This window comes from Tauraco erythrolophus, chromosome 19 (assembly GCF_009769465.1).
Source record: "Tauraco erythrolophus isolate bTauEry1 chromosome 19, bTauEry1.pri, whole genome shotgun sequence".
NCBI classification, from domain to species: Eukaryota; Metazoa; Chordata; class Aves; order Musophagiformes; family Musophagidae; genus Tauraco; species Tauraco erythrolophus.
In genome coordinates, this window is record NC_141483.1 from 2286338 (window position 1) to 2300883 (window position 14546).

General features: G+C 59.6%; 1 protein-coding gene across 3 annotated transcripts; it reads left to right on the forward strand.

Annotated features, from left to right (window-relative positions):
• Positions 1-3909: 3909 nt before the first annotated feature.
• Positions 3910-10431, forward strand: TESC (tescalcin). Of its 3 annotated transcripts, none has more exons than XM_086623493.1 (8): positions 3910-3967; positions 7830-7899; positions 8869-8949; positions 9218-9357; positions 9448-9509; positions 9580-9687; positions 10128-10175; positions 10303-10431. In XM_086623493.1, the coding sequence occupies exons 1-8, from the start codon at positions 3910-3912 to the stop codon at positions 10378-10380; spliced, it is 645 nt and encodes a 214-aa protein (XP_086479619.1). In that variant the 3' UTR covers positions 10381-10431. The 3 variants fall into 3 exon arrangements, with proteins under 3 accessions (XP_086479619.1, XP_086479620.1, XP_086479621.1); XM_086623495.1 differs by having other exon boundaries at positions 3913-3967; positions 9296-9357; XM_086623494.1 differs by lacking the exon at positions 8869-8949.
• Positions 10432-14546: the final 4115 nt, after the last annotated feature.

Consider the following 14546-nt stretch of genomic DNA (forward strand, 5'->3'; position numbering starts at 1 on the left):
ACTGAAAGCCCAGTGCTTTTGCCGGCGGAGCGGTGGTGGTCTCCAGGAATCTTGGTGCTTTGGGAAGAACAGCCCTGTGTGGTTAGCACTGAGGAATGGTGAAGGTGCTGTACTCCAAGTAGAACTATGTCTCTAAAGAAGTCTGTGCTGAAATGAACTTGGAGAGAGGGAAGGAGGAAGGGACTGAAGAGTTTCTATGGAAGCAGAATGGATCCATCTGAAAGCAGGGGAGGGAATCATTTGGCAAAATCTTGAAATCCATCTCTTGGTTTTAAGGGTTGGAGTAGACTCTGACCCTCCAACCCTTTTTGAGAGTTGAAATTGCGTCCCAAAAGATTCCTAGCAGGGGTGCAAGGTTGGGAGTGGGACTGTTGAGTCACAAGGTTGATGCTGGTAGCTGAGAACAGGCATGCAGGAGCAGGGCCTGGGTGCCCCATTCCCAGCCTCAGCTTTGATGAGGCTAGCTCTGGGTCAGCAGAGATGCCAGTGAGCTTCCTGGGGCTCTGTGTTCCCCTCTGCCAAACGCTCAGTCTGTTGACACCTTGTCCCTCTCGAGTGCGTCAAGAGAATTGACCCACACCAAGTTCATAGGAGCCCTCAGAAAGGTGCTGCCCGAATGCCGGGTAGACCCGTGCCATAAAAAAAGCCACAGAAAGCTGCCCAAAATTGCTCTGAAAACTGGTGCTGGCCAATGCATATCTTGAAAACGTGCTGTGTACATTACGACGGGGTCCCGGGTTAGTCGGCAGAGCCCACTATGCCCACCTTTCTGGGGCCACCATACGTTTATACTCTGAAAAGAGTGTGGCCGAGGAGGAAGCGTGGGAGCTGCGCTGCGTGCGGTTCGTGCACGCCTCCCCCACCCGCAGCCTCCACCATTTCCGTTTTTGCCTGGGGTGCAGGAGGAGAGCGTGACTGTGCAACAGGGGGCAGACACACTGCGAGGCAGCCCGGCCAGCCCTGAAGCTAAAACCTCTCAGCCCTTCCACAAACGTTCTTTGTGGAGAAACTGTGTCCTCGGGCGGGTCTGCCTGTGTGCTTTGCTGTGCAGACCACGTCGGTGGCTGTTTGTGCCATCCAGGAGCGCCCGCACAGCCTTGTACGTGCCAAATTCCGAAGAGACTGGAGGCATTTCAGTAGGCACCACACAGCATCAGCGCAGGGTCCAAGTCTGATTTGGGGACTTCAGCTAAAATGAAAGGGTGTGTGAAGGCTCCTGCTTTTTGTCCCGTTGGGTTTGGCATGCCCGTCACCTCATCCTGCCTTCCTGCTGCTGCTGCCTGTGGAGTAGGCTGTGTCGCGCGCCTTGGGTTGAGTCTTCAGTCTTAGCGAGGAGGGGTTCCCACGTAAGTATTTGTAGCTGTGGGAGACCTCAGCCAAAGCACCCAGAGTGCCAAGGAAAACTGGAAAAAAAAAAAAACAAACACGCACAAGGGTGTCTCTGCTCCTGCTTGAGCAACCTCTTGAAATGCAGGTCAGTTCCCACAGGCTGAGCACCCGAGGTCCAGCACAGCTGGGAAGCACCTCTTTGAGTTGATGGAGGTCCCATTAGGTGTTTGCCAGTGGATCAGGTGGCTCTTCTGTGCCCCCCCATCCTGTCCTGGCAGCCCTGGAATCCCTGCAGTCACCATTTCCCCAGGAAGACAGCAGCAGATCCCAAACATTCCATGTGATGTCTGGGTCCGCTTGAGTGTACGTGTGTTAAAGATGATACAGGTGCATCGACATCATGATTTGTTCTGTCGTGTCTGTGCCGAGTTCACTTGGGAAAAGGGATGTTTTGCTTTATGGAGAAGGTGGGATTGCTGCTCTTTTCTTACCTGACTTCACTCGCCCGCCATCCCACCGAGCAGAAAGGCTGTCCTGGGTGGTCTGGTGCAGTACCAGGTCCTCTGGTCCCAAGTGTCTGGGTGCAGAGGGGTGGGTTTCCTGCAGTGGGTACCACCCTCTCCCTTTTCTTTGTGTTGTCAGCTGTCTGTTCTGTGGACAGAACAGCCAGGGTGCTACCAGGTTAAAATAGTTTTATGGAAGCCAAAGGACAAAAATACGGAGTGGGGGAAAGAGGAGACTGGGAGGGGGCAGGAAGCACATGCTAATTGCTGTCTGCATCATTAGGAAAAGGTCCAGAGAGCTGAGCAGCAGTCGTGGGCTGGTTTTGAGCGGTGCCACTGGGTCTTGTGGCTCAGGTAGTGCCATTCCCAGACTTCCCGGAGCAGGGAGCAACAGCCTCCTCGAGGAGGTTTGTCCTCCCTTAGAGGACAATGTCTTGATGTGCTGCTGCTTCTGAGAGAGGCTGAAGAGCTGCTCACTGCCCTGCACGAGCAAGGTGCATGCCCTGGGGCAGGGGAGGGACAGCTAATGGTGCAGCATCCTCTTGGGAAGCCCTTCCAACCCCTCTGGACCCATCCCAACATGGGCCAGTCAGGACATGCTCCAGAGTGCCCTGAGAGCCCCAGAGCCAAGGGCATGGAGTGTGGCCTCTGTGATGAGCCATGGCAATTTGTCACCAGCCTTTACAGAAAAAACGGAGGTGCCGAGCCCCGACATGTCAGCCAGCCCTGCCCACGGCTGGTGGGGTGCTCCATCCCCTGGGTCCTGCTGCTGAGCGCAGGAGGGCGAGGGGAGGAAAGGACTGCTTTGGGCTGGAGGAGGGACCCTGGCCATCTCCTGGTCCCTTCCAGGCCACTTTCACATTCACACCGGCTTGTTCCAGGTGTTGCCCTGACTAGTTTTGAGCATCTCCAAGGGATGTCACAGCTCCATGGGCTCTGGCTTGTCCCCCACACAAGGACACGGACTGGCTGTGTAGCCAAGGACAGAGAGGGGTGTGTGTCACCCCTTTCCCCTACCCTCCTCCTTTCGGCTGGAGATGCCTGGGCTTGGCAGAAAGACACATTAGATGAGAACTTGGCTGCCCCAAGCCTGAAAGGTGAGCCCCAGGGTCCCCCTCACGTTGCAGGATGGGGACATCTCTCCTTTCTCCTTTTTTTTTTTTTAAAAACAGGTATTGTATTGGGTCTGGAACAACTGGAGGCTGGAAATGATTTGGTTCCTTTCCTGTTTGTATTTGGCTTTAAAAAAATAAACCACACGGACTCGCTACCCACCGCCACGGCGTGCTGTGCTTTCTGAGCTGCCTCTGCCAACTGCTGCGTTGTCTCTTCAAAGCGGTTCGCTCTTCCCTGCGCGTGGGAGGCTGACGTGTCGCTGCCAGTGCCGGAGCCCGGTCTGGCAGCCAGAGACACGGTGACAGAAACACCCACCTCTGCACCGGGCCCTGCAAAACCTGCCTGCTGCTGCCTCTCCATCCCTGCACTGCCTGGGGTCACGGCCAGCACCTCTGGCCCTGGGGAGGGCTGGGGTTCTCTCTTTCGGGGGGATCCTGTGTTGCTCCCACCCCCTCTATCCCCCTTTTTTTTTCTTCCCAGGTCCCTGTGCGGCTCTGGGCAGAGCCAGGGATGGGAGAAGCTGAAGGGCTCATTGGAGCTGGGGTTCCTGCCGCTGCAGGGCAGCCTGGGGGAGACCCCAGCCCAAGTGCCTGCAGCTGGGCTGGGCAGGTAGTAGGGGGCACAGGGGCCTCCCCCTTCCCTTCTCCAGGGGAACGGTCCCAGCAGGGTCCTGCAGTGCCCAGAGCCACGAGTGGGCACGGCCAGGGGCTTGAAGTGCCCGTCAGTGCATGAGAGAGCTGCCCCCTCTCCTAGGGGGGGGGTCCCATCCACGTCGGCCTGCTGGCGGGGCTGTTAACTCTGGAACCTAACGACGACGCAGCGGCGGGGAGCTCAGGGACCCAGGGGAGCCGCGCAGCCACCTCCTCCCTCCCCGCCGCGCCCGCCCTTATAAGCGGCAGCGGCGGCGGAGCCCAGTGCAGCGGCCCGCGGCGCGCCGCTTCCCGGCCCGGCACGGCCCGGCATGGGCTCCGCGCACTCCGTGCCCGCCGAGATGCGGGAGCTGGCCGACCGCACCGGCTGTGAGTATCGCCCGCCGCGGGGCCCCGCAGCAGCCCGGCCCGGGGGCACCTTGGCCGGGCTCTTCCCGCTGCCTCCTCCCGCCCCCCACATCCGCACCCCCCGCCCCCGCAGCCCTCCTGCCCCACCGCCGCGCACCGCACCCCCGGGGGGGGGGGCACGGGCTGTCTGGCCCCGCAGGGGACGTGTCACCCGGGGGGGCGGGTGCAGGACATGCCACCCGGGGGGATGCAGGCGTGTCACTGGGGGATGGGGGGGGCAGAGGGAATGTCACCCGGGGGTGCTGGGATGTCACCGGGGCCGGCGGGGGGGTGCAGCCGTGTCCCCCCCGGGGACGCACCCGCGCACCCCGGTGCCGCACTGCTGCCGGCCGGGGCGTCGAGCCCGCCCACGTGTGAGCCCCGGCCGCGCTTCGCCCGCGCCGCCACCGCGGGGAATTGTCCCCGCGTCGCTGTTTGGCCCCGGGGGCCACCGGCTCCGCTGCCGGGGCCAGTGCGATGCGACGCGCCCGGCAGTGCGGGGGAAGGGGAGCAGAAAGCGGCGGGGGGGGGGGTCGCAGCAGGGCCGTGGCCCGGGCTCCAGGCAGGGGTCGGTGCAGGTGGTCGGTGCACGACCACCCCGGTCGTGTCCCTGCTGGGCAGTGGCATCGCTCCAGGGGGGCCCAGGACGTGGGTGCAGAGATCCGGGTGCTCCCGCCGTACCGAGAGCGGGCTGGGATGGAGGGGGGGGGCGGCTGCGTTGGAGGGTGGCAGCTCTGTCCACAGCCAAAGGATGTGCCGGGTTTAGGGAGGGTCCAGCTCCTCCCCCCATCCCTCCGGTCCCATAACCTTCCTCCCCTCTCACTCCTCCTCCTCTCCCAGGGAGGGCTGAGCACCGCAGCACTCCACTGGGCACCCCAGGGTGGGCTCAGCCCTGCAGCCCAGGGTGGGAAGAGGTTTTTTTAGGAACATCTTGGCCTGCGGATCCTGCTGTGCCAGCGCTGCCAAGGCTGCCCGCAGCAGCCCCCTCTGGCAGGGGCAGTGCTGCCCGTGGGCCTTTTTCTGGCACCTGCCCATGGGAGGCACCTGCCTCGCGCCCGAGTGCCCCTGGGAATCGGTCCCGGAGAAGGGTTTACAAAAGGCAACACCCAAAAAAGTCTCATCGAAACCAGACGTCAGGGATGGTTGGAGACGGGAGGGGGGTGCAATGCCCCCCCTGCCATGAGCCAGGTGCGTGTAGCAGGGTGCCCATAGTGTGCTGCCGGTGGGATTCACTGGGCTCTGCTGCGCTGCAGCTGCTGGTGGAAAAACCTGGGGAATGCAAGTTTTTTTTACAGTTTTACTGCTGCGGTGCAACCTCGTGCAGGGCATTGCCATCACCTTTGGTCTCTTGGGAGGAGCAGGAACAGGGCAGGGCTCCCTGTGGGTCCCCAGGACGAGCCTGGGGCACAGTCCTTTGCCTTCTGCCCCAGTGCTTTAAACCCCGAAAGCCGCAGGGGCACCTATAGCTGTCTGCTGGGGGCTGGTTCCCGTTCCTGCTGCTATGTGTGATCACAAAGCTGCAGCAGCGCCGGGTGCCAAAGCGGCTCATGCCGGGACGATGTGATCTTTTCCTGCACCCGGGAAAGGTGAAACGCGGAGCTGAGCCCCTCCAGTGCATCTCCTCCCCTTTGCTCAAGCAGCACAAACCACTGCAGGCTGGGAAACAGCAAACCCAGCGCCCTTCAGTTTAAATACTTTTTTTTTTCCCCTATAGCGTAGATTGGCGTGCTTGGACACGGGCCTGCAGCATCGGGGCGCTGAGGCTGTTTCACAGCGATACAAGCAGCTTCTGCTGCCCTTGAGCCAGTCCTTCTCGTGGGAAAGCCTTTGCCCTTTGGTGCAGGTGCTGCTTTTTTTTTTCTGGAAAGCAGCTGAGCGCTGCCGTCCTCAAAGACTTCCCTGCACCACAACCCTCGGAGCCAGGCGAGGAAGACCTGGGTTTGGGGAAAGAGGGAGGAAGAGCCCTCTTTTTTGCCTTGCAACTGTGGGCTGGACAGGGAGCAGGGCTGGACCGACTGTGAGCATCCAGCCAGTGATGCCAGGTTTTTTTGTCACATCAACATTTTTTTTTTCCGAGCGATCAAAGATTTTGGTGCGCAACCAAGTCCCAGATGCTGGTGGCCCAGCTGCTCTCCCAGTGACGGCGATGTTGTTGAGGGCAAAAGCGAAAGGTCACTTCTCCATGGCCAAAATTGGAGTGAATATGGGTGAATCAGTGGTGCCCGTGCAGCCAGTCAGAGGGGGGACCCCCCCCCCCCAGAACCCCCTGGATGGGCTTTGCGGGGGAACCCCTCTGACCTTGCTGGCTCATCCTGCAAAAAGTCTGGTGCAGAGATCTGGGGTAGGCAGAGAACCCCAACGACAAGTGCAGATGGGTTTTCCAGCCCATTAATAAAGGTCTGGAAATGCTCAGCCTGACTGATCGATCCCGTTTCTATTTCAAGGCTGGGAAAGAAGAGTCAGAAACGAAGCGAAGGACATTATTTGATTTAAACATTCTATGATTTAAAGATAATAAAAGAGAGGGAGCCAGGCAGCGAGCACACCAGCTCAGCATTGACCTGTTTTAACCATTTACAACCCCTTGATTACAATGGAATATGGTTTTATCTTTCTCCACGCCGTCGGGAAGGGCTGAGGACCAGCCGCTGGCACAGCTCTGCCACGTACCCAGCTCCGGCCAGGGCCGCAGCGAGCACCTGGGTCCAGCTGGCGCCGGGACAGATGCCACCAGCTCCTGGAAACGGAGCCGAAAGCTGCTTCCCTGGCTCCTGGGAATTGCTACTGTCAATATTTGTACGAGAGAGTCGGGCTCTGAGTGTCTTTGAGGGTTTGTAGAGCTTGGTTACAGCTGGGGAAAAAAAGAAAAGCTGTGTTGGGGGATTAAAGAGGGAAAAGGATGCTGCTGAGCCTTACGCCGTAACCTCAGCGCTCGTGGCTGAGCAGGGCACTCTGCTTCCAGCCCCGAGCCCAGGCTGGTGCTCCGGCGGGTGCAGTCATGGTGCTGCCCCGGGGCTGGTGCATCCCTGATGGTTCAGGGCTTCCTGGTGCCCCGGCTTTGCCCGAGTGGCAGCAGCTATTTCAAAGCCTGGCTTTGCTTTTGGGGTGCCAATGGGTGTCCTCCATGTTCAGCCTTTCTTTGTCCTTGGCAAGACACAGGTGGCTGCTCGCAGCTTTTTTTCCCTTTTTTCCAGTGTTATTTTCCATCACCCGGCACAGCTGTGAACCTCTCAGCTGCATGTAGAGATGTCCCGAGGCAGGTCGAGATGTGCTCCTTGGGCACGGCTCCTGCCTGCAGCACCAACAAACCCCAAATTAAATGGTCATGCCTGTTTGAAGGGTCTGTTACCGAGGATCCTACACTGGGGTGGGATCCTGCTGTGCCGTGCCATGCCGTGCCGCGCCATGCCGTGCCGTCCGGGCGGGGGGTGGGGGAGTTCTGTAGCCCCAGACTGGTGATAAACCAGCCCTTGGTGTCACCCTGTCACCCCCCTGCAGCAACCAAGGGACAGAGCACACAGGCACTGACGCTGCAAGATGGACCTTGCAGGGCTGCATGAAGCCACCAAAGGGAAACGGGGATGGGGACAACTGTGCCAAGAAATGCCCAAGGCCCTGCCCCGCTGCCGGGGGGAGTGCCGGAGCAGGCAGCCTTTTGGCTATTGCCACGCAGGGTGGGCTTTGGTGGTGTCCTCAGGGTACAAGCTTTGCGGCAGGTTTTGGTGCCCACCAGGCTCCTCATATCCCCAGGCAGGACGCGAGCTCTGCAGAGGGGTGTCCCGGGGGCTGCCCTGTGCCAGGGACCTCACCCCCTGTCACCTCTGTCTTTTCTGCCCCCCGACAGTCACCTCAGAACAGATCGAGCACCTGCACCGGCGATTCAAGCAGCTGAGCCGGGACCAGCTGACAATCCGGTACGGAGCTTCCATCGCCACTGCCGGGGCGATCCCTGCCCCCCAGGGGCTGGCCGAAGCATCACCCATGGCACCTGCCTTCCCCGGGGTGCGACGATGAGTGTGTCCTTCCCGGTCACCCCGCGGCCATCCTCTCTGCAGTGTGACATTGCAAATAATATGAGGGAAAATGAGCAGTGAAGCAGCAGCCTGAGTGAAGAGTCGCTCCTGCCAAGCATCCCATCTCCCCCCCAGCTTTTAAATCCATTTTGGGGAGCGAGAAGTCCCTACACAGCAGCTATGGTTGGGTTTGCAGTTGCCCTTTCCCTCCTCCGCGGCGTCTGTGCAGGCAATTGTGCACCAAAGCCACGACTCTTGGTTCCTCGTTGAGCTCTGGCACGGCTGACCAGCGTCACCAGCCACGCGAGGAGCTGGCCAGGGAGCCCAGCTGCCCTCTGCTTCCACCCCCCCACCCCCCCGGAGATTATTTCTTGGGTGATTTGCTTTGCAAGTCGATAGCGACACGAAGCACAGGGTTGACCTGATGTCCGCACAGTGAGATGCAGCGGGACGGTGCGGGGCAGGGGATGCCGAGGGGAGGGGGGAACAGCAAAAGCTCCTTCCCTTCCCATGTCAAGCCCTGTTTGGGACCTTATTTGTAGGAAAACTGTTTGAAAACCATGCAACCATTTGCAGGTGGAGCCGTGTAAAGGGCCCCAGCACTGGCCCAGAGCTTCCCAAAAACCCATTTTAGTGGGGACAAAAAATCCCTTGTAGCTGCACCAAGCACAGCCTGATGCAGCAGCATGGCTTGCTTTCAGTGTGAATTGAGGCAAATAGAGGTTTTTAATGCAAAACTGTTTTTTTTTTTCATGATTGCTTTGAAAGAATGGGTTTTGGGGCTTCTTCCCCAGCCCTTTGGTGACTGTCACAGCATCTCCCTCCTCCGTGGCTCCCTGACATTTCGGGCTGTCTCTGTTTTGTTTGCAGCAAGGAGAATTTCGACAGCATCCCTGATCTGGAGTTCAACCCAATTCGGGGGAAAATCGTCCATGCCTTCTTCGACAAGCGGTAAGAAGAGCCCTGGCACCGCGGGGAGGGTCGGGGTGATGGGTTTACCCTCTGAAAGCGGGACATGGCTGGGCACAGATCTTCTCCCTAAAGGCTGGGACTGAGCCAGGGTAAAAATTGCAGATATTTAAGCTGAGTCTTAGGGAAAAACCAGCCCTAAAGCTTTGCTGGGGACACACTGGGTTTGCCCAGGGACACACTGGGCTCTCTGATGAGCAGCTGGGGGGGGGTCTCAGCTGCCCGTCACCAGCAGTTCCACTCTTGGCAGGAACCTACGGCAGGAGTCGGATGGGCTGGCGGATGAGATAAACTTTGAAGACTTCCTGACCATCATGTCCTACTTCAGACCCATCGAGATGAACATGGACGAGGAGCAGCTCGATCGCTTCCGGAAAGAGAAACTCAAATGTGAGGCTTGGCCAAAGCCCGAGGCCGGGGTGGGGGAGCCGGTGAGACTGGGCCCCCCTGACCCTGCCGCGCTCCTCTCGTCCCTCCCAGTCCTCTTCCACATGTACGACTCGGACCACGACGGGAAGATCACGCTGCAGGAGTACAGAAATGTAACGTATGGCCCCTCCTGCCCCATCGCCGCCGAAATCCCAGCCCCTGCTTTGACCCACTGCCTCATAGGTGGTGGAGGAGCTGCTGTCTGGGAACCCCCACCTGGAGAAGGAGTCGGCACGGTCCATCGCCGACGGGGCCATGATGGAGGCAGCCAGCATCTGCGTGGGACAAATGGTGGGAGCCGGTTCCTTGTTCTACCGTGGCACAGAGGTGCCAGGATGGTGTCAAAAACGGGGCTGGGAGGTGTCTGTCCTGCCCGGGGCATCTCCCCTGGCCCCGGGCTGCTTTGGCTGGAGAAGATTTTTTTGCAAGTAGCAGCTTTCAGGGTTTTGTTGGGTTGTTTTCATTATAAGAGCCCAAGGGGGACAAGCAAAGAGCACCCCACAACGCACCATCCTCTTAGTGCTCATAAAAAAGGCAGCTCCTTGCAGCCACGGTGGTTCTGGGAGCCAGTTTTGGGCTGGCCATGGGGCACGGTGCGGGGCCAGTGCTGCGCACCCGTGGGAGACACATCCCATAGCGCCACAGGACCCACCCCCGGTGACCCAGTGCCCCAAGACCCCCACCCCATTGGTGTGGGACAGCTGTAATGTTTTTTCTCGCGCTGTGCCCAGGGGCCGGACCAGGTGTATGAGGGCATCACCTTCGAAGACTTCCTTAAGGTTGGTGGCATCTCGGCTCGTCTCCCTGGGAGGAGGGCACCGGGTGGCCGCAGGGACCTGGGTGTTGGGTGTGGGCTCCGGGCTGAGCCCCCATCCCACCCCCCCGCTCACCCCCTTCCCCTTGCAGATGTGGCAGGGGATCGACATCGAAACCAAGATGCACGTCCGCTTCCTCAACATGGAGACCATTGCGCACTGCTACTGACCTCCGGCGCCCTCCTGGGGCCTGACAGCCAGAGGAGGAGGAGGAGGAGGAGGAGGAGGAGGTGGAGGACTCTGCAGCAGCTCCATGTTCCTGGCACCAAGCGCTTTGCACCCGTGCCTGTCCCGTAGTGGGGCTTTCTAGAAACACGGGGCTTTTATCTGTAATAAAAGGTATTTCTCTTTTTACTCCTTGCTGCGAAATGCTCCGTCCGCCCATCGCCCAGGGCCTGGCGGGGTCTCTCCCTGTGCTGAAAGCCTCTGCAAATCCTTCTCTCCCCTTAAAGCTGAATTTTTACCATCTACAGTGTGCTGCTGTGGGGTGGGAGCTGCCCCCTTTGTGCTGTGAGCCCCCTGACTCCTGGGCCACGGGGACTGTATGCAGGCAGGGATGGGGATGCCGAGGGGCAGGAGGTGAAGGCAGCGTCTGCAGCACCTGGAAGGGCAAAAATCGCCCCCCTCCCTGCATCCCATGAGATGCTCAAGGCAGCGGTGGCAGCAGCACAAGGGATAACCCCAAATCAAACCCAAAGCAGCCGCCTCGGCTGCATCCGCCGGCCGGAGCCAGGCAGGACGGGCAGCGTGGGCCCGCGCCAAGGCCGGCAGCGGGGATGCAGGGATGTGGGGATGTGGGCTCCTGGCAGCCGGGTGCCTCCCGCCCCCACGTGTTCCTGCTAGAACAAGGCACCGGAGATAAGGGTTTGTTTACTGGTATTAATAACTGGATGGCTCGAGGCGGATTTCTGTCTCTAAGGCAGCCTGAGCTGGGAAGGGAGGGGGAGAAGGGAAAAAAAAAAAAAAAAAGGGCAATGGCTATTTTTAGAAAAGCTGGAAAGATTTGTTTGTTTTATCAAAAATAGCTTCCCCCGGTGACATGTACGCTCGACGGAAAAATAAAAAATAACCCCGGCCCCAGCAGGCAGCCGGCAGTGTGCCAGTGAAGGCTGCGGGGAGCGGCGGGTGCGCGGCCATCCACAGCCCCCCCGACCCGCCGCGGGCAGCGAGTGCCCACCGTCCGCCCCGGCTCAGGGTCCCCCCACTTTGGGGCACCAACAATTTCTCCTACTGCGTTACCGGGGGTTTCCTCACTGCCCAGGCATCCCCGTGCTGAGGGCACGGACATGGACTCGCCCTTGCAGGTTTTTGCAGTGTTGCCCCTCCAAAAAGCCCCGTTGCGCGGGCTGTAGCCCAGACAAGCCCCCTGCACCCCGTTCTCAGCTGCCAGCCCCCAGCCCCTGCGCTGGAGCCGCTCTTCGGAGCTGGCAGCCGGGAGCAGCCGCGCTGAGCCGGCGAAGGACAGCCCTTCCCTGCAATGCAGTCCTGTCCTGGAGGGACCCGTGCTGCTCGGCCGCACCGGGGACACGCCGGGGCTGACCCAGCTTCAGAGGGAGCCACAGGGACGGAGCCCATCCCAGCTTGATGCCACCGTGATGAGGCTGGCAAAGACACGGGATAACACCGCCGTGGCCCGTGGTGTTGGCTGAGCCGCCGTGGCGCTGGCACGTGGTGCTTCACCGGGGCTGGGTGGGGAGAGCCGGGGTCGGTGCTGGCACTGCGGGCAGGGCTGAGTGCTGGGGCCGGGGGTGATGGAGGTCCCAGCTCCCCCAGTGTGGCGTTTCAGACCCTGAGGGTCTCCTGGTGCTGCCCGATGGCAGCCACAGCCTTGTCTGCGCTTGGTGGGCTCTGGGGCTCCTCAGTCCTGTTCTCCTCGGGTTCATCCGGACACCTCCATCGTCTGGGCTCACCCCTGGTCGCACTGCATCGGCACCGTCCGGTGCAGAGGGTCAGAGCCTGACCTCCCGGCTGAGACTGAACCTCCTCATCCTCCTCGCTGTGCCAGACCCTCAGTGCTCCCTTCCCTCCCCAGACACACACGAGAGCACAACATCCAGCTTCTCCCCCCAGGTTTCAGGAGCAGGCACAAGCTCCTTTCCCCATCTTCTCACAGGAATTAACCATACAGATAGAATCATGGAACAGTTTGGGTTGGAAGGGACCTCCAAGACCACCCAGTTCCAACCCCCCTGCCATGGGCAGGGACACCCTCCACTACACCAGGTTGCCCAAAGCCTCATCCAACCTGGCCTTGAACACTGCCAGGGATGGGGCAGCCACAGCTTCTCTGGAAGTGCTCAAGATGCTGCAGAACCATTCTGCTCCCCAGACCAGCTGCAGGCTCCGTGCTACCGGCCTCATCCTGCTCCCAACACCAGCCGTGTGTGTCTGAAAGGCCCTTTTCCACCCGGAATTGCCCAGCGGGGCTGCCCTCCCCGAGAAAAGCCCTTGCTGCTGCTGCTGCTGCAGCAGGTTGACATAGATCGTGGTCCCACTCGCCCTCTGCACCGTGGTTTTCCTGGAGGAGACATCAGGGCTTGGAGCCAGCGAGGGCTGGGTGCACCCTGCAACGCAGGGAAACGGAGGGCAGGAGGGCTGGAGAGCCTTGGTCAGAGGGTGATTATTATCCTTGAGCTAATTAGCTGTCCCCAGCAATTCTGTTAGGTGATGTGGGTTGCACGGAGCAGATGAAAGGAAGAGTGGAATGGGAGGGACCAGGGAATACAGACCCGATCCTCCCCCCGGCAAAGGGCTGATGATAAAGCTCAGGAGCCCCCAGGCTGGGGACAGCCCTTCCCAGGGCCAGCGGGAAGCCAGGGCTGCGGGATGCCACGACGTTACACACAGCCAAACCCCGCGAGATGGAGGCTAATAATTCTGGGAGCGGCAGGAAAAGCTGGCAGAGCACTGGGGAATTTGGCAAAGCCTGGGAAATTCTGTCGCAGATCCCAGTGAAATCCGGCGAAGCCCAGAGCGTTCCATATGGATAACAGCTCCGTTACGGGGCACGGCGAGAGCGGCTGAGACCCGTAACGCGGCGCGCGGCTCCGCTGCAGATGCCGGCGGTGTCAGCAGAGGGTAACTGGAAAATTGAAGCAGTTTTGCCACGTGATGGAAGACTCGGGGAAGGCTGATGAAGGCTGAGCAGCGTTATCGGGGACAGCAGCGACTCACGGTTCTGGAAGAGCAGGACCGAGCGACCCGCGTGACTGCAGGGCCAGGTGCCCCAGGGTGGGGTGGTTTTTTGGCACAGCGGGGACATAGTTTGACCCAGCTCCCCACCAGTGACACCCATCTCACCATCACACCCATTCTGAGTCACATCGGAGCCGGGGAGAGGTTGAAACACAGGGGACACCTGCCTGGGAAGGACGGGAGGTGCAGGAGAGCCCGAGGGCAGCACAGGAGTGTGCAGCGACACAGCCAGAGCAGCTGGTTGGAGTTGACGTTTGTAAACTCAATTTTGAGGAGTTGCCCCTTCCTTCAAATAGCCCCTTCCAATGAAGGAACTCCCCCACCAACAAAGCCAGCAGGTGCCTTCCATGAAGACGCATTTGGCCCAGAGGCTGAAGGTCCACATTTCTGGCCAGAAATCTACCAATGGCACCTGGAACAGGCACTTTCTCCACTAGGTTTTACTGCTTAATCCATTAGTTCTTATGAGGTCTCCAACTGCTGCTGCCTCATCTTCCCCTTCAGCAGCAGGGAACAGTCTCAGTGGTACAAGCAACTGGCAGGGGCACTGGCCAAAATCATAGAATCATAGAATAGTTTGGGTTGGAAGGGATCTTCAAGATCACCCAGTTCCAACCTCCCTGCCATGGGCAGGGACACCTTCCACTACACCAGGTTGCTCAAAGCCTCATCCAACAATGTACCTGAAGGTTTTAGGACCATCCATGGAAGGGGGAAATGAGCTGTCAGATGTCACCGAAAGAAAAGAGGGGTCAGAGAGGGTACAAAGAAGTATTTTTTGTGCTGCTCCAGCTCGTCAGTGCCACATGCTCACCCCTCCCTGACAGCAACCCGGACAGGGAATGACCGAGGAACCTTCCCCTCCGGATAGGGGCACGGAAACAGAGACGGAGAGCAGGAAAGGGCACAGGGTGGGAGGGGAAAACTGCTTGCTGTGCACCACCCATTGCGTTTCACTGAAGCCAGAGCTCCGGAGCCTGGCAGCAGCTGGAAGCTGGGATACACAGCCAGCCTGCCCCTTTGATCATATATTCTCTTTGGAGAACGGTAGGGAAGAAACTTACATCCAGAGATCCTCCTCGCAGTGACAACAGACACCTCCTGTTTGCTAAGGATCACTGTCATCAGCAATAGCAACCA